The sequence below is a fragment of the Ammospiza caudacuta genome, chromosome 3, assembly GCF_027887145.1.
Source record: "Ammospiza caudacuta isolate bAmmCau1 chromosome 3, bAmmCau1.pri, whole genome shotgun sequence".
Lineage (NCBI taxonomy): Eukaryota > Metazoa > Chordata > Aves > Passeriformes > Passerellidae > Ammospiza > Ammospiza caudacuta.
Window position 1 is genome coordinate 116,049,445 of NC_080595.1, and position 23,500 is coordinate 116,072,944.

A 23,500-nucleotide genomic window follows, 5' to 3' on the forward strand; every position below is an offset into this window, starting at 1 on the left:
TCAAGTTAATATAGTTTATAATTCTTTTTATTTTTATTTTAGTGAGATTGACATGGGTTGTCTTTCAATACAGCGTAGTAAAATCATTCATGAATTACCTTTTCCCTCTGCACAGTAGAAACTTCTCCAGTATTTTTTTTTCAAAATGTTTCTGCACCTGTTGCCCTGATTAACCTAATTTTGATGGTTTGTTGTCATCTCAGAGTTGAGGGTCCCAAATCTGACCCTCAGGCTAAAACTGATCACTCCAAAGGAAATGCAATTCAAAAACCCGACATGCCCTAAGTAAACAACCACACAAATCCTTTTCTCATTCCTGTTCCCAGGACCTTCATTTTGTTTCTCCTGGCAAAGCACTTAAAATTACTTAGAAAATGTGGTCATCTATAGTATCAAAGGTAAAGCAAAATTTCTAAAAGATCCTACAAAAAAAAGCCTTTTGCTACAGAAAAAGTCACCAAATGCTGCCATTCTTTCTGTGCAGGATGAATATTCTGAAAGGGTTCTGCTGGTCCTTACCTACTCCATTTTTCAGCATTCCCCAAACAGGGCTAGAAAGTCAAGATATTGCTTGAAACCATTTTGCTTTTGGAACAGCCAGTGAAGGGCACTTCTGACTCAACAGATCATGACTCAGAAAATTGTTTAGTTGCTCTACCTGCACTGAGTCCCTGTTCTAGTAAGCTACAATACTCTTGAGTATTTGTAATATTCTTTCTGTTTCTTTTTCTGTGGCCTCCAGGAGCACTTGGGCTTGGCTCAAGATGTGGCACCTTGATCCATTTATATTTAAGTGGATCACTCTCCCAAGATCCAAAAGGATCACTAATCAAGCTTTATATTCTCCAAAAATGAAGCTTTCAGTTGCTTTTCACTCTTCCATAGCTGTTTTTCCTAATCCAGTGCCAACATCAACCAGGCTGATGGCAGACTAGGCCAGGAGGCAACAAAACCAATATTTCAAGATTATTTTGATTCTTGTGCTATTTGGTTTGAGTATTCTAATTTTTTATTAATCTCTGCACATGATAAGGCAAGCTGAGAGAAATCTGCACTAATAGAAACACAAAAGCCAAAATGAAATTAAAAATAAGAGTTTGGGGATGAGGAATAGGAAAAAAGCATTTTGTGGAATTTTCCAGCCTCAGACATGGCTCTTGGACGTGTGTAAGACATAAATGAGTTGCAGGTCAAAGATAATGCTGGAATTGGAGGTTTAAAAGCATGGGCAGAGCAGGAAGCTTCCAAGAAGGGTTTAAACACCAAAGTCCTCAAAACCAGCAGATTAACAAACTCCTGCTGGCCTCCATCAGCTTCACTTCCAGGATGATGCCTCAGTGACCTCAGACATCCATCAGTTATCCCAGATTTGTCTTCCCAGTTATCCCAAATTTGTCTTCCCAGTTATCCCAAATTGGTCTTCCCAGTTATCCCAAATTTGTCTTCCCAGCTGCAGCACCCGGAGCAGGAGGGCTGAGGACGGGCCCTGCTCTGCCCAAGTGAGGTTACTTGCTATTCAAAGCAGGAGCAGCTTCCCTGGGACTGACTTATAGATCCAAATGGAAATGATTCCTGCCCTGGGCTGCTCACCATGACCTTCAACCCAGTGGAGAAATCTATTCCTCCTATCCTGGCTTATTTATTATTTGTGAAACATTCATGACTTCAAGTTCCAGTTAAGATTAGTTTGGCTGCCTGTCATTATTTTTATGTTCAAGGTCAGATTAATTCCTTGCATCCAGCAGTGGGAGCTTCTTGAAAAAGCACATTTTCCCCCTCTTCCTCCAGGAAAAAATACACTAAACTTATGGTCTAGGATGCATCAGGTCCTTCCATCCCTTGTAACTCCTGCACCTTTTTACTGTGAAAGTATTTCTCTTGCTGTTATGTCTTTCAAAACACAAGCAAAATTTAGGTGTACAATAAAATCCAGATTTTGCACCAACCACAGCAAAACTCTTCACCAAAAAAAAAAAAAAAGGGATTAGACTTCAGTTTTTATCAGTTTTTATCAGTTTGGCTGCACCATCCTGTCCTTGCAGCCTCTGGTTGTGGAAAGGTGAAGCTTTCCAAGCTCACCCTGAGAACATTTTGCCACCTGAACAGGACAACACTTTCCCACAAGACCCTGAGACTTCTTGAAGAGTCTGAGCCTGGATTTTTTTGACCCATAGGCTCATAAATGGATATTGAGTTGCCTTCAGGTCTTCTATAAATTAGGAAAATCAGAAGGAGCTGCTTTGGCAGTTTGATTTTGCATGTGTGCCTCCCTCAGACATTTTCAGGACAACCCTGTGGAATTTTGGTTTCCCTTCCAGCTCTACACACTCAGTTGGTGAAGCAAAACCAAGCCCTGTCCTGCATCCACATGAAACTTCCAGCAGAGCCACACCCTGGCCAGTCACTTGGAGTAATCACTGCAGGCAAATTTATAAATTATTTTGCCTAGCAAGATGAGAGTATTAATAAAAAATGGATTTGGACTCACAGATTCTTCACACACATGCTGCTGTGAAACAGTGGCCTGGGGTTTCTCTCTGTCACTGAGCCAGTTTCTGGCTGTGAGGTTGAGAGGAAAGTTCCAAAACCACAGTGGACCTATGTAAAAGCAAGAGAAATCACCCCTGGTATGTGGGATCCATGGGGAAACCCAACCAGAGAGCCCTGGGATCTTGGGAAGGCAAAGGAGCTGCTCTTTTCTCTGTCTCGTTATTTCTTCCTCATCTGCATCAGGGCTGAAAATAATCTTGTTTGATCTTCAAAACCCTAACCTGTCCTATCTTTTTTGCCTTTCTATCCACAGCTTGGATATTCCAACTTTCTCTTTCCCAGAAAACTTTGCAGTGCCACAGTTGCTTCCTCTTGATCTGTTTAACTCTTTCTTCTCCAAGCACAAAAATCCAGCATTTAGGTCTTGTATTTCTTGTCTTGTTTAAAGGTCTGTCCTCACTCTTTTTCCTGGCACTGCTTCCACTTCTCCTCAGTAGTTACACAAAATATTCAGGAATTTTGGGCAGACAGCACCATATTATTTTCACCTGGTTGTGACTTCCACAACACAGCAGCACAAGTGAGTGAAATATTACAGCTGTGAGGTCTAGAAATAAAAATAAACTTTTTCTCTGCCTTTATGCTGAGGGTGCTCATCTTTGCAGGGCTGGGTTTGCCAACTAAAAGCACCTCTGGGGAAGGGTCTTTCCTCAGCTCTGGCACTCTGAGCTTGGCAGAGGGGCTGTGCAGGGTGTGTCGGGATTGCTGTGCTCCTGCTCTTGTGCTAACTTGGAAAAAAACCTTTTTTTTTGTTCCCCTCTAGGGTCGGTGGGAGAGTCAGCAAGATGTGTCCCAAGGTGCCACAAACTCCAGTAGAGGCATTAGTCCATCTCGTACCTCCCTGCCAGGCTCTGGGCAGCAGAACCACTCCCCTGATGCAGGTAAGGCTCTTCTTCAGCTCACAAAACTCCTCTGATCCAGGTAAGGCTCTTCTTCAGCTCAGAAAACTCCCCATATTCAGGTAGGGCTCTTCTACAGCTCACAAAATTCCCCCGATCCTGAGAGCTCTTCTTCAGCTCAGAAAAGTCCCCTGACCCAGATAAGGCTCTTTGTTATGTCATAAAACTCCCCATATCCAGGTAAGGGCTTTTCTTTATGTCACAAAACTCCTCTGATCCAGGTAAGGCTCTTCTTCAGCTCAGAAAACTCCCCATATCCAGGTAAGGGCTCTCCTTTAGCTCACAAAACTCCCCTGATCCGTGTAGGGCTCTTCTCAGCTCAGAAAACTCTCCTGATCCAGCTAGGGGTATTCTTCAGCTCCCAAAACTCCCCTGATGCAGGTAAGGGCCCTCCTACAGCTCAGAAAACTCCCCTGATCCAGGCAGGGCTCTTCTTCAGCTCCCAAAACTCCCCTGGTCCAGGTACAGCTCAGGAAACTTCCTAAAGGTGGGATAAAGTCTCAGCTCCTGAGTGTCACTACAAGTCAGAGAGTGCTTTCCCTTGGCTAATTTTTTGACCACAGAAGTCATCTTAGAAAAGAAGTTTTGAAAGTTAAAACTTCAGTTAAAACTTCTTTTTAAAAGAAGCTTTTAATTTTTTTTATAGGGGTTTTTAGGTAAGCTTTGGGTTTTTTCCCTCCCTTTCTCCAAAGAATAATTCTTTTCGTGTATGAATATTTTGTTTTTCCAACAGGTATTGGTAGCCTGGCTGCTTCCTACCTGAATCCTGTCAAGTCCTTCGTGCCTCAGATGCCAAAGCTGCTGAAGTCCCTGTTCCCTGTGAGAGATGAGAAGAAGGGCAGGCAGAGCTCTCCCCTTGCACAGCAGGTAAGGCATTAAATCACCCACAAAATCACCCACAAAATCCAATATTGGTGAGTGCTGCTGGCCTTGCTGGCAGGGAGATGTTTTAGAAAAGTTGTTGCAGAGCAAACCAAGATTTCATCCATTTCCCCTCCATCCTGTCCAGGGCTGGTGGAGCTGCTGGAACTTATTGACACACACTCAGCCCACTTGGCTTTTTCCAAGTGCCAGCTCCACTCCCAGGGTGATTTATGGGCCTCCCACTTGCAGCAACAATGGTAAAATTTATGAAGGGCACTTAGTGTTGTTTGTGTATTGCCAGGAGGAAAATGTAATTCTATTTTTAATTCCTTATTTCATATCTCCACCCCTCACCCCAGCTCATGTCACCTTTACCATCTTTCCCTGTGTACTTGGGGCAGTTGCTTTTGTTCATTCTTATCTCTTCCACATGTCAGGGAAACATTTGATTTCCTTTTTTTCCTTTTGGATGTTGTGCTGCAAAACTTCCCACCTGCTCCAGATGTGGCTCCTGTGCTCTGAGCAGAAGTTGATGCACAGTCAAGCTGGCTGGAAAAACACTTTTGTCTTTTTAAAAAAAACACCAGATGAAATAGAAAATCCCATTATAAATCGTATAATCTCCTTTATTTATGAGGAATATTTATTTATAAAGGAATATTTCCCTCTAGAGTAAATTTTGAAGGTTTAACAAACTGTTTTGAAGATGAATCTGGAGATTCATCTTCAATCTGAAGATGATCTGGAGATCTGGTGTGACAGTCTTCGGTATTCCATTCTGTCCGTGCTGCCTCTGCTCTCACCCTCTTCCTTTACCTGGAGTTCTGGAAACTCATCACTTATTAACTCAGACTTTTCTTCACCTCTTGCCATGCAGGCAAATATTTTAAAGAATATCTTCCTCCAAACAAACCCTAAAATCCTTCAACAACTCTTTTTTTTTTTTTGTGGATGAATCCAGATCTTTTGTTTGCTACAACAAAACTTGCTGTTACAAGAACATCCCAGGAAGCTGTTTTGGCATAATAGAAATACAGTAAAATATTAAATAGCTAGAGCAAAAATAAATCTACTAACACTTAAATATTTTTAAAAGAAATTCCTGGCACATGTAACACAAATAAGAACAAGGCAGGTTTAAAATATTCTTAGCTTGATTGGGGATTCATTTTACATTTTAATCTCACCTTTTGCTCGGTGCTGAGGCTGGAATTGTACAAGCCCCCTCATCTATGAACTGTAGAGAATTAAAATGAAGGTGGTGACTTTCTTTAAAGGTATTTGGGTATGGAAAGATGCAAATAGGTGCTCTTACAATTGCAGTGAGAGCCTTTCACACCTTCTTGAATCCTCAGTGAATCAGTGAGAGCTGAGAGGAGAAACGAGGCCTAATTTCCTGCCTCTAGTCTAACCACCTGTTCCCACTCCTTTCCTGTTCAAGATCAGTCCTGGATGATTTGTCTAGAGATCAAGTTTTAAACTACAGAGACATCTCTTTAATGAGATTCTAGTTTATGTTATGGATTATTATGGAAAGTCAACCAGGTCATGATCTCAACAATTTTTAATAGGAGGGAAAATGCTATTAATGCTTTGTTTTTTTTTAAAAATAAAGAGGAATGGGTGATGCTTCAGTGGTTGTACTGGAGAGCAGCCCAGGGTTTCCATGACCAGTGGATCTGTGTAATGTAATGAAATGCTAGAATTATTCTTTACTTTCAAGTTTTGCAATGGAACAAATCAGCTGTGTTGCAAATGCACCTCCCTGGTTTGAGAGATTTTACAAATTCCTTGCATCTCTATCCATTGGGAAATGGGGCTTCTTCACTGCTGTCAGCAATGCCAGGGAATTGTGGAATTTCCTGAGGTGGAGAGATCCACAGGGACCATTGATCCAAGCCCTGGCCCTGCACAGACACCCCAACAATCCCATCTTGTCCCTGAGAGCATTGTCCAAACACTCCTGGAGCTCTGGCAGCTTTGGGAATGTCACCATTCCCTGGAGAGCTGTTCCAGTGTCCCACACCCTCTGGGGAGAAACTTTATCCTAATCCCACCCTAAGAAAAGATGCACAGAAGAGAGAATTAAAAAAAAAGCAGAAGGAATTGCCCCAGAATCAGCTCCAGCTGCTTCTGTGCAGCACAAAAATAAAGAGGTGCCTTTACAGCAAATCTGGCTTTTGAAGATCATCAATATCCCATCCCATAATTTCCAGTGCTGCCTCTTTCTAATGGCCTGAGGATGCAAATGTGGGCAGAGGGGTTGAGCTGGGGGTGCTGATGGGTGGCTGGGGGACATGGGGGGCTCAGGGGGTCACCCCAGGCAGGCAGGAGCTGCTGTGGGGCTGGAGAAACTGTGCCACGGAGGGGACACCAAAATTTACCCCTGATAATTTTTCTGAGACCTTTCTGAGCCTCAGGGAATACAGAACAGCACCTCCAGGGCTGTGGGAGAAGGAAATTTAAGTGCAAAGTGGCAGGGGACATAAATGAATGTGCAAGGTGGGAGAAAAACCTGTAAGGGAGAGGCAGAGTCTAAAGGACTTTTTTGGGCTTTAACTGCAAAGGAATCTGACCCTTAACTGGGAACTGCTGGGGTTTTGTTGCTGTAAACAACAATTTGGGAGAGCAAGGTTCAGGAATAGAAATGACAGAGGGGATGGAAGAATCTGAATCTTCCTTTCCTGGGCTGGGAGCTGAGATATGGGGAGATTCAGGTTGGATTTTGGGAAAAGGTTCTTTCCCCAGAGGGTGTTTGGGCTCTGGAACAGCTCCCCAGGGAATGGTGACATTCCCAAGGCTGCCAGAGCTGCAGGAGGGTTTGGACAACACTCTCAGGGGTGCACGGGGTGGGATTGTTGGGGTCTCTGTGCCAGGGGTTGCTCTGAGTGATCCTTGTGGGTCCCTGCCAGCTGAGGATATTCCATGATCCCAGGAAAAGCAAATTTCAAATTTCACCAGGACTATTCCAAGTGGGTGTGGTACCAAATCTCTGATCCTGTGCTGGTAAAAAAAGGAGATCAGTCCTGGTCAGTAATTATACAAATACACTTTAAAAAATTATTTTAACAGCTTTTTATTTCCGTCCTGCCCGTTGCTTGGAGCAGCATCAGCATTAAAGTGGGCAAGCCCACCCAAAATTAACCTTTACAAAGTCATCTCCCCTGCTTTAGAGTGATTCCTTGTGCTTTGAAAACAAAAAAAAAAAAAGGCAGAGACATCCCAGTCAATTCATCCCACCTCCTGCCAGCTGAGGATATCCCATGATTCCATTAAAGGCAAATTTCCAAGGAGCAGGACTGAACCTTTTTCCAGGTTTGGAATTGAAGTTAAGTTCACCATGACTATTCCAAGTGGGTGTGGTACCAAATCTCCCTGATGTACCTGTGCTGGTAAAAAAGGAGATCAGTTCTCATCAGTAATTATAAAAATTACACTTTTAAAATTATTTTAGCAGCTTTTTATTTCATAAAATAAAATCACTTGGAGCAGCGCCAACAACTAAGTGGGCGAACCCACCCAAAATTCCCTTTACAGAGTGATCTCCCCTTGTTTAGAGTGGTTCCTTGTGCTTCAAAAACAAAAAAAAAAAAGGCAGAGACATCCCAGTCAAGGTGGTGGCAGTGAACAAAATTGCTGTCTTTGACCTTCTGCTGCAAGTTTAGTAACTAATCTGGAGAATAATGAACCGCAATTAATGAAATCTGCTCTCGTATTCAAGTGTGTTTCTCAGACAGCACATAAAATAATTGAAAGAACTTCCTGCTCTCTAATTAGTTAGATTGAATTAATTTGGCATAATAGGATTCTTTATGTAACTTGCAGAATGGCTTCCGATGAAGCTGTTTATGTACCTAAAAGATTGGGTTCTGATGAAGCTGTTTATATACTTTAAAGTTAGAAAATGCCTCTTTTCTCCTTTATCTGGTGCCTTTGAATTAATTGCTGGTAGTCTGTAAATAATAAAAAAAACCCCAACAATTTAAACCTTTCTAGATGGCTGGAATTGCTTTTTATTTTCCCAGCGTATTCTTTAAAAAGCTGAAAACCACAGAGTGCAACATTTGGAGCCTTCTGACCCTCCCTGCTGATGGGGAGAAGCTTAAAATCCTTGTTTAAAATATGCAGGTGGAGGGAGAAGCAGAGTTTCATCTGCCTGTGCTTAATTAGATTATGTAGGAATTGAAACCCCTCTTTTTTATTCACATGCTCCGCTTTTTTATTCACATTCTGCACCAAGCAGAATTCCTGTTCTTTTCCCTTTTGACCCCATGGCTTTCCAGGAACTGCGTAATCACATTTCAGGGCATCACTGGGTGCTGACATTAAAAATGGACACATTAAATTCCAGTTTCTGGGTTTTTGGAATTGCTGTGGCAGAAGGAAATTCCTATGGCCCATTTGGTGAGTGGATTTTCGTCACCTTCCTATCGAGGAATCTTTTTGGATGCTCAGATGTCTTGAGAGATAGATCTTGACTCACAGATTTACTTAAAATAAAACAAAAAGAGATGAACTCTTCGAATTTCCATAAAATTCATTTTTGCTTTATGGTGTAGCCACATGTAGAGGGCAGCTGTCACTTCTTTCCCTTCCACCTTCTAATGCAGGCATAGAAATTAATCTTAAAAACTAATGAAATGCAGTTAATGAAAGGCTTTCTAAATAGACAAAACCCTTTTCTGGCAGTCCATTAAAAAATAACAGTTTCATGGATGGGCCTGGTGCACAGTATAATTGCTAGAACTGACATTCCTTAATCAAATGTAAATAATGTGGCCTCAGAGAACCTTCTTTAACATCTTGAAGGGGTTTTTTCCTTCAGAGTTCCAAGTGAAAAAATCATTTGGATGCTGCAGTCAGCAGAGCTCGTGTGTCTCCTTGTGACTCAGTTGTTGGTGTTTTGATTTCTTTTCTGAGCTCAGTTTTCCCTGTCATCCTCAAATACAAATAGTTTTTGATGAGAATGAGTGTGGAAAACTGGCTTTGGAAGTTTCAAACCACTCAAATTTCTTTGTAAACTAACTTAAAAATGGGTATGAATTACTCTTTTAATCTGCCAGGACCTAGAAATGAAGTAATTGAGCTGCATAGGAAATGGTGTGGTTAATTTGTATAAATTGTACTAGAAGTGGGGAATTCTGATGTCTTATTACAGGCTGAGACATTTTTCATAGGGGCTGTGGAATAAGAGGGAGTTGTTTGGGTTAATATTTAAATACAGAGTCTGTTTAGAGAGGAAAATGAGCAAACACGAAAAAAACCCCCAACAAATTAACTTGCACTGGATTTCAGATCTCCTTGTGGAAGGTGGGAGATTCTATATTTGAGTGATTAATGACTTTGCAATCAATTTGAAAATAATTTTCAAGATGAATATTTTTGGGGCACTTTTAAAAGTGGAATCTTTTCTTCTGGGCTGTCCCCTAGGGAATTTGGAATTGTCCCTGGAGTCCCATGCACACCTTGTGGAAATATTTTATCCTGAGTGCTCCAAACTGATTTAAATCTCTGTTTAATGAATTTAAATCTCTGTTTTGCTGCAGAAGTTCCCAATAGCTGCTGTTAAATAGTGATGGGACCATGACAGTGTCAGTGGGAGGGTCCTTGGGCTCAGCCCCTCCTGTCTGGGGATGGGAAAGCAAAAAGAGCAGTGGAAGTTTGGGATTAAATCCCCTTAGGATTGTATCAACCTTGGCTAAGCCATTCCTGGCATTCACAGGGCAATTCTTGGCTGCACTGGCCTGATTTGTTCTCCTAAATGCCACTGAACTTTCTGCATATTGGGTGTTAATGCTGAGGGATTTTCATCCAAGTGACACCAAATCAAAGGCTTTGCACTGAAGGCATCGGTCACTGCTGCCAGAGGCATTTCACAAAGTGCTTAATGACACAGAAATACCAAGTGTGTTTTGCTGAGCTCTTTGAAGAGGTGGCCGTTATATAGATGTGGACTAGATGGGATAAAAAAATGTTCGTTCAGGATGAATGTTGGTGTCTCTGTAACTGAGGAGTGACACACAAATGCTTTTGCTCTTCAAGCTCACCAGTGAGGCAGGTTGGGCTCTGCTTTGGTCACCTCAGAGATGGTGCAAAGTGACCTCTCAGTGAGCACAAAATGTCAAAAAAAAAAAAAAATCAAAGATTGATAGAATCACCATGGAATCCTGGAATGGTTTGGGTTGGAAGGAACCCTAAAGCTCACCCAGTCCCACCCCCTGCCCTGCTCAGGTGAGACCCCACCTGCAGAGCTGCCCCAGCCCTGGGGCCAACGGCAGGAGGACCTGGAGCTGCTGGAGAGAGTCCAGAGGAGGCCACAGAGATGCTCCAAGGGCTGGAGCTCCTCTGCTCTGGGGCCAGGCTGGGAGAGCTGGGGGTGCTCACCTGGAGAGGAGAAGGATCCAGGGAGAGCTCAGAGCCCCTTCCAGGGCCTAAAGGGGCTCCAGGAGAGCTGGAGAGGGACTGGGGACAAAGGATGGAGGGACAGGACAAGGGACACCTTCCACCATCCCAGGTTGCTCCAAGCCCTCTCCAACCTGGTCTTGGACACTTCCAGGGATCCAGGGGCAGCCACAGATTCTCTGGGCAATCTCCCCACCCTCACAGGGAACAATTCCTTCCCAATATCCCGCCCAAATCTCCACTTTTTTTTGTTTGAAGCAATTTCCCCTTGTCCTGTCCCTCCATCCCCTGTCCCCAGTCCCTCTCCAGCTCTCCTGGAGCCCTTTAGGCCCTGGAAGGGGCTCTGAGCTCTCCCTGGATCCTTCTCCTCTCCAGGTGAATCCTCCCAACTCTCTCAGCCTTTATCCCAGAGCAGAGGGGCTCCAGCCCTTGGAGCATCTCCATGGATTCCTCTGGACTCTCTCCAGCAGCTCCACATCCTCCTGATGTTGTCCCCAGGGCTGGGGCAGCTCTGCAGATGGGGTCTCGCCTGAGAGGGGCAGAATCCCCCCATTTCCTCCCCTCCTTCCCAAAGTGTGGGACCATCCCATCCTTTGGGGGATTTCTGGGATGTGAATGCACCCACCTGGGGCATGTGCAGCTTTTTATATCCTCATCACCTCCCTGCACAGAGCAGCAGCTCTTAGGCGAAGACAATCAAAGGTGCTTTAAAGGGAAAAGCTTTCATGTTCTCCCTCACCCTTGTGTTTTGTCGGCTTGGTTGAAGAAATCCTGCCAGTATCCATCACTGTAAAAAGCTCCTGGATAAATAGATACATCAAGTTTAGCAGCCACTGCCTACAAACATTTAATGATAGAATTTGGCTCTGGATCCAGAAATATTTTTCAACCAGCAGTGTCTTCCCAGATAGTCCCAACACTTTGCTTTCAAATTCCCCAAGGAATTTGACTGCATTTCATCCCACAGGTCTGGTGTGGTGCCCTCTGAGGGGTTCCTGCCCTGCTGCTTCTTGTCAGCACCAAAACTGGCAAGTGTTCCCCCTCAGAATTCCTTTTTTCTCCCTGTTTTTCTAAACTTTGCTTGGCAAATTTTCTGTAATTTGGAGATCTGTCATCCTTTCAGGAGGAGAATTTGATGAGGAGTGATTAAAGCCTAATGGTTTCCTTTCCTTTGCTGTGTGATGCCAACTGGATGTTTAGATTTTTGTGGATTTGCAAGTTGTAATACTGGAGGTTTTGGAGAGATAAAAAACCCAAACAAACATTTTATTTATTTGTTTTAAAGAGAGAAAAGGGAACTGATTTAACTGCTTTAAGTACTTTTCCTTATTCTAATTCTGAGTGCTTATTTCTGGATAATAAGGCTGGACAAATTTTATAAAACCTAAACTTTGCAGGGGTTTTTCATTGGTTTATTCTGAGAGATAAAAAACCCAAACAAACATTTTATTTATTTGTTTTAAAGAGATTCAAAGGAACTGATTTAACTGCTTTAAGTACTTTTCCTTATTCTAATTCTGAGTCCTTATTTCTGGATAATAAGGCTGGACAAATTTTATAAAACCCAAACTTTTCAGAGTTTCTTCATAGGTTTATTCTGATCTATCTGCTTGCTGGAGCCCCATGTCCTGATCCAGTGAGGATCTCAAAATGCACAAACCTTTGCACCCCAAACAGAGCCAGTTTGCCCTGAGCCCTGTTCTGGTGGTGAATTTTCATTTAGCAGGTTTAGGAACAAGCCAAAACCCCCTCCTCTCCTCCTTCCTTTTATTGAACTGAAGCTTTAATGTCTTTAAAATATTTATTTGGTGACCCTCTTGGGGTTTTGACCATTTTTGTCTTTTTATTTTCTACCTTGAAGTATTTTGGTTTTTTAATGCCTGGCACAATCTATGTATAAATAAAAGCTGTTCCTCTCCCATGTTTATTCCTCTTGAGGGTAAGATCAGTCATGTCCCTGCTTTACTGGGCTCAGAAGGGATGCAAGAGAAGGTTCCTCACTCTTCAGCTGGAAGATTTCAGTGCTGAGTTCTGAAAATCAGAACTGAGCACAGAACTCAGCCTGTGTGTTTGTACAGAAGGAATCCTTGGGAAAAAAAATAAATAATAAAAGCAGACAGCTCCCAAATTGTGTCATGTGTCTCCCTTAAGGAGCTCTGCCCCTCAGAGCCTGAACCTGCCCTTGCAGTGCATTATTTAACAGTGCTGAAGAGATTTTTCTGCCTTTTTCTCCTCTCTCCTTCTCTTCATGCTTCTCTTTCCTGAGGTTCTCCACGGATCTGGTGGCTCCTTCCCCTGCTGTGTGACAGCCCAAGCCAGCAGCATCACCTCAGATTTGTATCAGGTGTCACAATGTGCTGCTCTGCTCTCAGGAGAGGGATTATTTCAAATCTGCAACATAAAAACCTGAACGTGGAGCACGTGAGGGCCATTTATTGTCAGTGCCAGGAGGAATGTCCTCCTGGAAAAGGGGATGCACAGACCTGGATTCTGCCCTCCTTTTTGTGTTAAAGCCAGTAATGATCAGGTCCAAACTGAATTTAGAGACTGGAAAAGGAGAAAGAGTTCTGGAGATCAAACCAGAGATCCTAAAGGTTGGAAAAACCCTTGAAGATCAAGTCCAGCACCACCCCCATGGTCAGGACCAGTCCATGTCCTCAGGTGCCACATCCAGGTGGTTTTGGAACATTTCCAGGGATCCAGGAGCAGCCACAGCTTCTCTGTTTAACCTGTGCCAGGGCCTCCCCACCCTCACAGGGAACAATTCTATCCTAATATCTAACCTAAATCTTTTTTAGCTAAAAACTGTTCCCTCTGCCTGTGTAAAAAGCCTCTCTCCCTCTTTTTTTTTTTTTTTTTACAAACTCCTTTCAACTACTGAAAGTTTAGTTTTCCATCCTTTCATGACAAAGCTTTGCTTAGGATCCCAAAATTTCAAATGCAAGCCTTAACATTTACCAGTTTGCCAATATTTAATCCTTTCACTGACTGATTTCTCTTCATTTCCCTCCCCCCAGGCTGTCCCACGAATTATGGTTCAGCCAGCCAGTCTGGAGGCCAGTGCTGCAAGGATGAAACAGGTGAGCACATCCCAAGATGTGAGGATACAATTTTTAATTTCACCTGCCAGAGGTGGCCAAAGCTTCAGCTGTTTAAAACCTGTTGCACTTGTGCTGCTGCCTGGCTGTGAGACTGAAATTCTGCTGGGTGTTTCAGGTCCTGCTAAAACCTCCTCTCCTATTCCTGCTTCCACTTTGATATTTGAAAGCATTAGCAGATAATTAGCTGAAATTTAGCTGGTTTGCTGCTTTAAAAAGGAAAATTTCTAGGCTCTGACAGTGTCTATAAGCAGGATGTGGCTATTCTAAGTGTGGAGCTTAATTCCCCATTTTTGCCATGATACCATGGAAAAAACTCTTGCTAAGATGGAGAGAAAATAGAACCTGTGATCTCCCACTTTCCAGCAGAATTTCAGTGTCCTGAGCAGCACATCAGCTTCCTTCCACTGTGCTTTTATTGTCTTAGAAAACTCCATTTTATCCAAAGGGAAAATCCAGAGAAAGAGCAAAGCTCCTGAGTCCGCATGGACACCACCCTTGCCATAGGAAAGTGAACAATATGGTTGTTTTTGAAAAAAAAACTTTTTTTTTAATTACATTTTACTTAGCAAACCTTTGGTTCTGAAATTGTAGTAATCCAGTCAAATCCCTCTTTCTTCAAATGCTGCTTAAGTTTCCAGTGGAAAAGGCATTTTGGGAATAAGCTGAAAATCCTGTCGTTTGGGACACTAGATGGTAGAAATCACAAAATTGTGAATAATAAACAAAAATGTTCACCTGAGACAGGATTTGTTCAAATCTGCCCTTTTCCCACCTCTTTTTTCACCCCCCCCCCCTTCCTATTAGCACTCTCCCCCCTCCCTCCTTCCCAAAGAGATTTAGAGACATCCTAATCTTTTAGAGTACATGTGCTGGCAAAAGATATTGATCTATCAGATTTAGTAAACTTTACAGCCAAGAAATACATCACTGAAATGGGCTGTTAATCTCATGAGGTGCAGTTAATTTCATCCTCTGGAAGTGCAAGGTGCTGGTGGCTCTGAGGTGGGAATGGCATTTGGAAATGGGGACAGAAATGACACTTTAGGTGCAGGGGGATGATTTATCCACCCTGAGAGTTAAGCCAAATAACTGTGAGAGACTTATGGATCATGGCTGCTTCCCATTCCATATAAATCCTGCTGTTCAAACAGCAAGTGACCACTCCTGTAATATAAATAATTCTTCAGTAAATACTGGGGAGTGTATTTCTTGGGGTTGACACTTCCCTTATTAATGGCAGGAGTGAGCTGACAATCTTCCCACGCCGGCAGGGCTGACTGGGGATCAGCTTCCATCTTCTGCACATGGCAGCTGCACAGGGATTTAGATAAGCTCAAAGCCTTGCTGCTTGCCAGAGCTCTGGGATCTGTGCTTTGAGCCCAGATGTTTTGGATGACACAGCCCCTCTCCCCCTGTGTTTCAGATGCACCAAGAGGAAGCAGCAAAGCGGGAAACGGTGGCGCAGACGCCCGAGGCGGACAAGAGTGTGGAGAAGACACCCAAAGTGCCTTTGCAGCAGCCCACAGGGGACACCCAGGCCCAGGACTGCCAGGAGGGCCCTCCCAGCCCCCTGAGTGAAGCCTCCAGTGGGTATTTCTCCCACAGTGTCTCCACAGCCACCCTGTCCGAGGCCCTGGCAGTGGGAAGCGACGCTGGGGCTCAGCCGGGAGCTCCAACACCTGCAGGGAGTGACTGCCCTGCTCCTGCAGGGGCTCAGGTCCCTGCTGATGTGCAGGACAGGGCTCCTGAGAGCTCTCTGGCCACAAAGAGGGAGAATCCCCCCACCTTCAGCCTTCCAAGTGCTCCCCACAAACAGAGGGACAGCCCTGAAGTGAATGGGAAGTCGTGCACTTCTCCTTGTCCCAGCGAGCAGGGGAGCGATGCCCCTGCAGCCACTGATGCAAAACCTCTTGTCTCTACCTCCACTCCAAAGGAGTCAATATCCAAACCATCGGTGGAGTCAGCCAGGAAAAAGGAAACATCCCCTGGGGCTTCAGAACTGGGGTTTCCCAAAGCTCATCCCGACCAGCCCAGCGCTGCTGCAGCCTCGCCCTTCAAAATCCAGAAGGTGAAAACATCAGAGCTGAGATCCTTCACCAGCATGCTGGGATCAGACCCCACCAGTTCCCTGGGCACAGAAGAGCAGCAGGAAGGAGAAAAGAGCACCTCCAGTGCCCGTGGACTGAACCACAACGGCTCAGAGACAGCAGAGGAGAAACTGGAGGTGATTTCTGACTCTGAAGATGCCAATGAAATTCCTGAGTGGCTGAAAGAGGGAGAATATGTCACAGTTGGCACCAATAAGACGGGCACTGTCAGGTACATCGGGCCCACAGACTTCCAGGAAGGAACATGGGTTGGTGTGGAGCTGGATTTTCCTGCAGGTAAAACATCCCCTGGGTCAGGTGGGAAGCAGCTGGTGTGTCCCAGCTGGCAGAGCTCATCCTAAAGCTGCTTTTTTTGGGGGGTTTATTACCCACTGGGGGGTTAATTGCTCATTGCAGGAGGCATTTTGAAAAGGGAAATGTAAAAGGTCTTCCCTGCTGTCATCTTTTCCCAACCCTTTAGAGATCCCAACCCCTTTGAGATCCCAACCCAAACCATTCTGTGATCCCTGACTGCCCATTTTCACTCATTTCTTTGGTTTCTCACACTGAAGTAGGAATCAGGATTCCTTTTCCATGCAGTAGCTGCAGGACAAGCCTTGTGTCCATAGGATTCTGTTCTGAACTTCTGCTGTGAGGATGAGGGTGTTCAAAGCACAACAGGAGTTGTGGGATTTAGCTCAAAGGGACATTTAGGCTAAATGTGTTGCAAAGTCTCTTAATAGGTATTAAGAGGTAATAGGATTTTATTTTAAAGTAAGCTTTGAAATTGCAAAAGACTATTTCTGTCTGTGTATATATAGAGTATATGTATATAGTGTGTATATATATATATATATGTATATATATAGTGTGTATATATATATAGTGTATATATATATAGTGTGTGTATATAAATATAGTGTATATATATATACACACATTATATATACACTCTATATAGATATAGATATAGATATAGATATAGATATAGATATAGATATAGATATATGTTATATGCATCCCTGTATATGTGAAAAGCAGTAGGAAATAATCACCCCCTGACCACCAGGTCATACAGATAATTTGAGATTTCTTTCAGCATCTCATTTGTCATCCCTGCCTGACTCTTACCTGTACAGCTGTGGAGCTCCCAGAATTTAGGGTTTCCAGGATTTTTTGGAAATCCTCTCCAGGACTGGGGGAAGTCAGGGAGTGCCAGTGGAAAGTCCAGGAGAGGTGCAGTGACAGTGAGAGAATTTGGGTTACCCAGGGCATGAAAAACTCCTTATTCCAATCCTCTCAGCCAGTGCAGCATTCCCAGGCTGGGTGGTGAATCAGCACATCCCAGGGAGCCCACGCTCCTCCCTGCTGCACATTTGGGGTTGGAGCGGTTCATCCACTGTTTAACACTGTCCAGGATTCAGAAATCCCAAATCTCCCTGTGCCCCTCCATGTCCTCATCAGAGCTGAACTGGGCAGTGACTTCCCAGCTGCTTTCAGAAAACTCTCTGGAGTTTTCCATCCTGGAAAGCAAACTGGAGCTCTTGATCCTTTTGCAAGCTGTAGTAGTTCCTCAGTCCTGGGTTTGTGCCTCATTAAAAAAAAAATAATTAAAATATATATATTTACAGATTAATTTCAATTTTGGAAGGTCATCTTCCCTCTGTCAGGCTGCTCCAGTGCTGATCCTGTAACATCCCAGTAAGCAGCAGCTTCCATGGAAAAGTCAGGAGATTTTTGGCCTGCTGAGGACTCAGCTGCTGTTGTTGCTGGAATTTTTTTTTTCACCCCCTTCTGTTTCCACAAGGAATAAGGCCCTGATTTGTTGGAACATGGCACATCTGCAGCTTCACCTGGGGAAGGTGGTCACAGAGTGGTGTCTTTGTCACACTGCAAACAGGGATAGAACTCCAGGGACATGGAAATCCAAGTCCTGGCCACGTGAGGGTACATTGGTGCTGGTGGTGGAAGGAGGAAGGAAACTCCCCAAAAGCCAAAGCTGTGACTTTATGTCATTTAAAGAGCTGTTGGATCTTTCCACCTTCCCTTTATGGATGGGAGCAATCCCTGAACAGTTCCCCTGAGAATTTTAAATTATCTAAAATGAGAAATAGAAAGATCTCAACAGCGCCAGCACAGAGAAATTATCCTTCCTGTTCTGTGGAGGGTTTACAACATGGCAGGAGTGACAATCCTCAACTTCAAACACCAGCTCAGAAAGCCAAAATCTCTTTTAAATGTCTGTTTTTCCTTCCTTCCTGGTACTTTAGTAATGGAAATGATTATTTACCACATTTGGAGAAATAATAGAGCAAGTGGGAAGGAAGGACAAGGCAGAGTGTCCCACTCCCAGTGTTCAGAGTCACTTGCTGGGGTTCAGCAGGGAAATTTTACCTCCATGGTGCATTTTTAGGGACCAGTTGTTCTCCCTCTCAGCGCTTTCTCCTTGCCTCCTTCTCTGGGTGCAGTAGCACCAATTTGCACAGAATAAAACCCATTTTGTAGGAAAATATCCATCCCTGTGGCTTCCCCATCCATGAAGTGTCCAAGGCCAGGCTGGATGGGTCTTGGAGCACCCAGGGACAGCGGAAGGTGCCGGGTAGGACCGGGATGGGATTTAACCCTTCCCAAACCAGTCTGTGACTCCCAGATTCTCTTGTTGCAGGCAAGAACGACGGCTCCATCGGGGGGAAGCAGTATTTCAGGTGTAACCCGGGCTATGGGTTGCTGGTGAAGCCGGGCAGGGTCCGGAGGGCCGCGGGCCCCGCGCGGCGCCGCAGCTCCGGCCTGAGGCTGCAGGGAGCCGAGAACAGGAGGAGCGGGAACTTCTCCGGGTCAGCCTCCAACCTGGCCTCCCTCACAGCCCTGGCCAAGGCAGAGGGAGGGTCTACGCTGAGACTGGAGAAGAGCCAGAAGAACGCAGAGAACAGGAAATCCTGGGCGAACTGAGAGATCCCAGCCCAGCAAACGCCCTGGGATGGCGGCCGGGGGGAGCTGGTGGCTTCAGGAAGCGAAACCAACCCGTCCCAACTTCCAGTTGGTGGCAAACACTAATGAAGGGTTTGTTCTCTCTGCTCTGGGTGATTGACATGATAATTCTTTGCCTCGTCGTGGTGCTGGATCCTTCGTTTCCTGTCCCAAATCCCGACGCCTCCGGGGGCAACCGATGGCAGCCGGCGCTGGGTGGGTGTAATGAGCTCCTTCTCTTCCTCCTTTCAGAGGAAAATCGGTCAAACCACAGATTCCCAACAGCCACAAAATCCTCCCCAGGCACCAGTGCTTCCCTGGAAGTGCAGGGCAGTTCCTGAAGAGCCTCCCCACAGCAACAGCTCTGTTGTAATTCCATAAGGCCTGTGTCAGTATCGTGTAATCCGCCGTGAAAGGGCAAGGTGGGAATGATTCCAAAGGGACAGAAGAGTGAAAATAGAACTTTGTTTGGAGATAAAGAACCCCAAAGTCCCTTTATTTGAAGAAGTAGCAGCCCTTGGGTTATGTGGCTGGGCCCAGTGCCTGTTTGGATCACTGCCCTGTTATCCCACTCTCCTGTGGAAAGCAGTGTGGGCTTCCCCGCTGGTTTGTTGGGAATGGGAGAAAGCCCATGGCCAGCTCTGTGCTATTTTTGATTTTTGATCCATTTAATGTTTGCTCTCACCATGACAGGATCCCCTCTCCCTTGCCCCAGAGTGGCAGGACCTTCTCCTTGGTTCTTCCCTGTGGGCCAAGAGGATTTTTGATTTTAGCAGAGGTGTCAGCACTGAAGTGCTCCCCTGTTCCCACCCAGACTTTGGAGACACCCAGAATTTTGCCAAGCAGGGTGTCTCTGCCCTCATAACAGGATCAATCCAGTCTATTTATTTTTATTTATTCTTTTAAAACATGAAATGTTTGCGCTTTACAATCATCCCCCACAGAGGAGCTCTCCCAGCACCATCCCGAGCGCCCATCCAAAGAGGAGGTGCCTCTGTCATCCCCAGAATCTGCCTCTCTTGGAAAGAGGGAGGTTTGGGCTGGCTTTTATCAAACTTGATTTTATTTGTGGCTGGTTTTTAGCTGCCTGTGGCACAGGGGATCTGTCCCCGTCCGTGTGTCCGCGCACGGATCGGCCAACGCTTGTTTTCCTATCAAATCCTGAAAAGCCACAGATTTTTTTTATCCTGAGATGTTTATATCTTGTTTAGTCATCGTGGGGGGATTGGACAGCCTGAGCAATAGATGTTTTAGCTACGTGGGGACTATTTAGGATGCTAAATTAATGATTAAACTTTAATATCTCTCCAGTTGCTGCCCGTGGGTATCCAAGTGCCTTAAACATCTGGTTCCGAGGTCCAAGGGAAAGCTCCATTGGTATCAAAGGAGATAGGGATGCTTAGTGAAGGAGATAATTATGCTGATTTACTGTAATTAATATCATTTATGCAGAAGGAATAAAATTAAAATAGAAACTAATCTGTAGCAGAAATAAGCGGGCTGGGTTCCGATGCAGCCTGTGTAGAACTGCCAGGGGTTGTGTATCCTTCCAGCTTGGTGTAAGTAGTTTCAGTGTTTCCTAAATTTTCCTCAAGAAATCTTAATATAAAATGTACAGAGCAGCTTTTTTAAAGATATTTTTAGTGTACAGTTTTCCTTCTTTTTCCCTTTGCACGAAGCTCCTGTCCATCCAAGCCACGATGGGGGAGGAATTTGGTAGTAAAGAATTCTGATGCTGAAATCCCGGGTTTTAAAATTAAAACCGGTTTTACGAACACAACCCATACAGTGAAACTCTTCGTTCTGGGGTCTGAGGAGTCTTGCCAATGAAAGACCACCCACTAATTAATTTGATGCCTCTTACACTGCCTTGTTGGTTCCCTGAGCTCCACCCTGACCATGTTTTTAATTGCACTTTGTTCTGATGTGCTGCCGGAAGACGCTGACGTGAGGCAGCCCCTCCCCAGAGTTGTGTGTTTTTAGTCTGAGCATTTCAGATACTTGGGTTTAGGGATGTCTTTAAAACTCCTCCCTGTTTGCTCAGTGCCCCCTTTGGGGGAGATGCAAAGGGAGGAACCTCCAAGTCCTTTTGACGCCTCTTTTCTTGTGCTGCTGTCTGGGAATGCAGGATTTCCCCAGGGAAAGGTGTCCAGGCTGCAGGGGAGAAGCTGGGTTGGTGGTTCCCTGTTTCTGCTGCTGGTTATGAACTCCTCTGGCCTGTTTGGGCTCCAGCCCTGGCCGTGGTTTGGTGTTTGCACACCTGATCCAGGCTGGATTCCCTCTCCTCCCACCCTCAGTTGTGCTGCAGAACCACAGAGAGGGGTGTGAAGGGTGCTTAGAGCAGCCCGCACCAGTTGGGATAACTGGGATATCCCTCCTCTGGGATAACTGCTGCCGGAAGCAAATCTGGGGAGATTCGAGGAATCCACTGGCACAAGGAGCCCACGGTGCCTTTGTGGAGGGAAGACCTTGCTCAGAGCTCTCCTGCTTTTCACCATTTCCCCTGACTTTGGAAACAAAACCTCTCCTCAGACTGCACCCGAAAATCAGCCTGATGCAGCACAAGCTCCAGAAAGCCAAAACCATCAAATCTGGCCATGAGGGTGTTCCTGGAGGGTTTCCTGACTCTCTCCTGCTCCCTCACAGCTTTCCTGGGCACGTGAGATCTTTTCTAAAGGTGTTTTTCAGATCTTTGGCACAGTGAGTGCACATTCCTCTGCTCAAAGCCATCTGTTACTTCGCCCCAGTTAAGCCAAGTGACCAGAAAAGAGGTAAAAATCATCATGGAGGTAATAATATCAATTTTTTACTGATAATATTAGAAAAACTCTACTCTCAGCCTGAAGGAGGAGGTGCTCTTAACTGGAACCACCCAGCACTGAGGCTGGTGTGTGAATAGCTATGCAGATTTTTTCCAAGATTTTCATGCACTTTATACAGGGAAGAAGAATATTTAATGCAGGAGAGTGTCATTTGTGTTGAGTGTCTCATCTCCTCTGGTGTCTCTCGGGGGTTCAGTCCTGCTGGCTGTGTCCCTGGATTGTGGGTGGGTCTCAGATTCTTGGGAAATGGTGTTGGTGGGCTGGAAAGGCTCCATCCCCCCTGTGTTTGCAGGGCTGGGGGTCCCTCCTCCTCACGGGGTTTCTGTGGCACCAGGCCAGCCAAGAGGAGGCTGCTCAGAGGGACCTTTTGGGGTTTTCTCAAGCCAAGCCACACCTTTTTCCTGTGTTAGGTTCAGCTCTTGAGGTGTTTTGCTCTCCATGTCCAAACTCAAGCCTGTTCACCCCAAGGTTCTGGCCCTTTGCTGTTCCATGATGTTGTTGCGGAAAAGGAACAGAAGCAAATTCTGTGTGGTGGCACCACCCGGGTCCTTGAACAGAGGGGTTTGTCCTTGGCTGGGGTGGAACGTCCAGCACCATCTCCTACAAAGGCAGAACCCCCTCCTTGCTCCCCACAGGGTGGGACCCCACCTGAGCAGGGCCTGGCTGTTGTCCAGCCCTGTCCATGGTGATGCTCCAACCGCTGGTTCCTCCGGTTCTTTGCACAACATTTCGTTTTCCCAGTGCCTTATCCCAGGGCTGCGGCCTCGGGGTGCCTGGATTTTAGGGAATGAGGTGGTGAGGAACGGTGTGGGCTGGTCACACTTCACAACACCTCCAGTGGGGTCACCATCAAGTGTCTTGTTCCTCCATCTCCCGTGTCCATCTTTGGTCTCTGCCCTCTCCACCGTTCCCAAGCCGTGATCCCATTGTTGGGTTCCCCGGAGCTCGTGTGGCCCTGCCAGGGTCAGACACTGCAGGGGCTCCGTGTACTTTAAATGAGCTGAAATCCAAAGAGACTTTGTAATGAGCTGTAAAGTTTTTAATTATTTCTGTACCATACTAAATGACTGTAATATTGTATCATACGTGCGATGCCGCCTGCAGGACCTGAATAAACATCTTCTTTAGAGCTGGGACGTCTGTGCTTTGTTGTTCCAGTTCATAGCACCAAAATGTTTAGAATGGGAATAGTTTAGGTTGGAAAAGCTTCCAAAATTGATTCCAGTGGTTCCCCAGCACTGCCAAGGCCACCACTGACCAATGTCCCCAAGTGCCACATCCACGTGGCTTTTAAATCCCTCCAGGCAATTCCTGCATTCCCTGGGAAGCTGTGGCAGCCTGACCACCCTTTTGGGGAAGAATTTTTTCCTGATATCCACAGTGGGATGAGGATCCCAAGGACTTTTCTGCCTTGCTCCAGGGACCTGCCACAACTAACCCTGCCAAGGCCTTGGGATGATGAGACCCCCCCCCTTCAACATTTCATGATGTCCTTGAAACCCCCTGCCTGGGCCACATCATTTCCTTTCTCTTTGGCACCATTTCTCTCCCAAATGCAGCTTCATGTTGGAAACAACAGGCAGGGTTTGACTGGGATTATTTTGTGCAGCTTTTCAGTTTATCTTGGCTTTTTTCTAAAGCAACAAACCCCGCGTTGATCCCCCCCATCCCCACTGAAACTCAGTGAGCAAAGGATATTTTTATCAGCACTGTCTTGCAATCAGCACACGAAAACAGCTTTTTTTTTTCCTTTAAAGCCACTTCCCTTTTATGTTTTACCTTCTGAAAGAAAAAAAAACCCTCTTTGG

At 45.3% G+C, this 23,500-nt stretch overlaps 1 protein-coding gene across 1 annotated transcript in view; it reads left to right on the forward strand.

Annotated features, from left to right (window-relative positions):
• KIF13B (kinesin family member 13B) overlaps positions 1–22,821 on the forward strand; it is a 125,589-nt gene extending 102,768 nt beyond the window's left edge. The window contains exons 36-40 of the mRNA XM_058801254.1: positions 3,314–3,431; positions 4,183–4,316; positions 13,733–13,795; positions 15,240–16,200; positions 18,569–22,821. Of these exons, the coding sequence (XP_058657237.1) occupies positions 3,314–3,431; positions 4,183–4,316; positions 13,733–13,795; positions 15,240–16,200; positions 18,569–18,852 (1,560 nt within the window). The 3' untranslated portion in view covers positions 18,853–22,821. The remainder of the gene's footprint in view (positions 1–3,313; positions 3,432–4,182; positions 4,317–13,732; positions 13,796–15,239; positions 16,201–18,568) is intronic.
• The last annotated feature ends 679 nt before the right edge of the window (positions 22,822–23,500 follow it).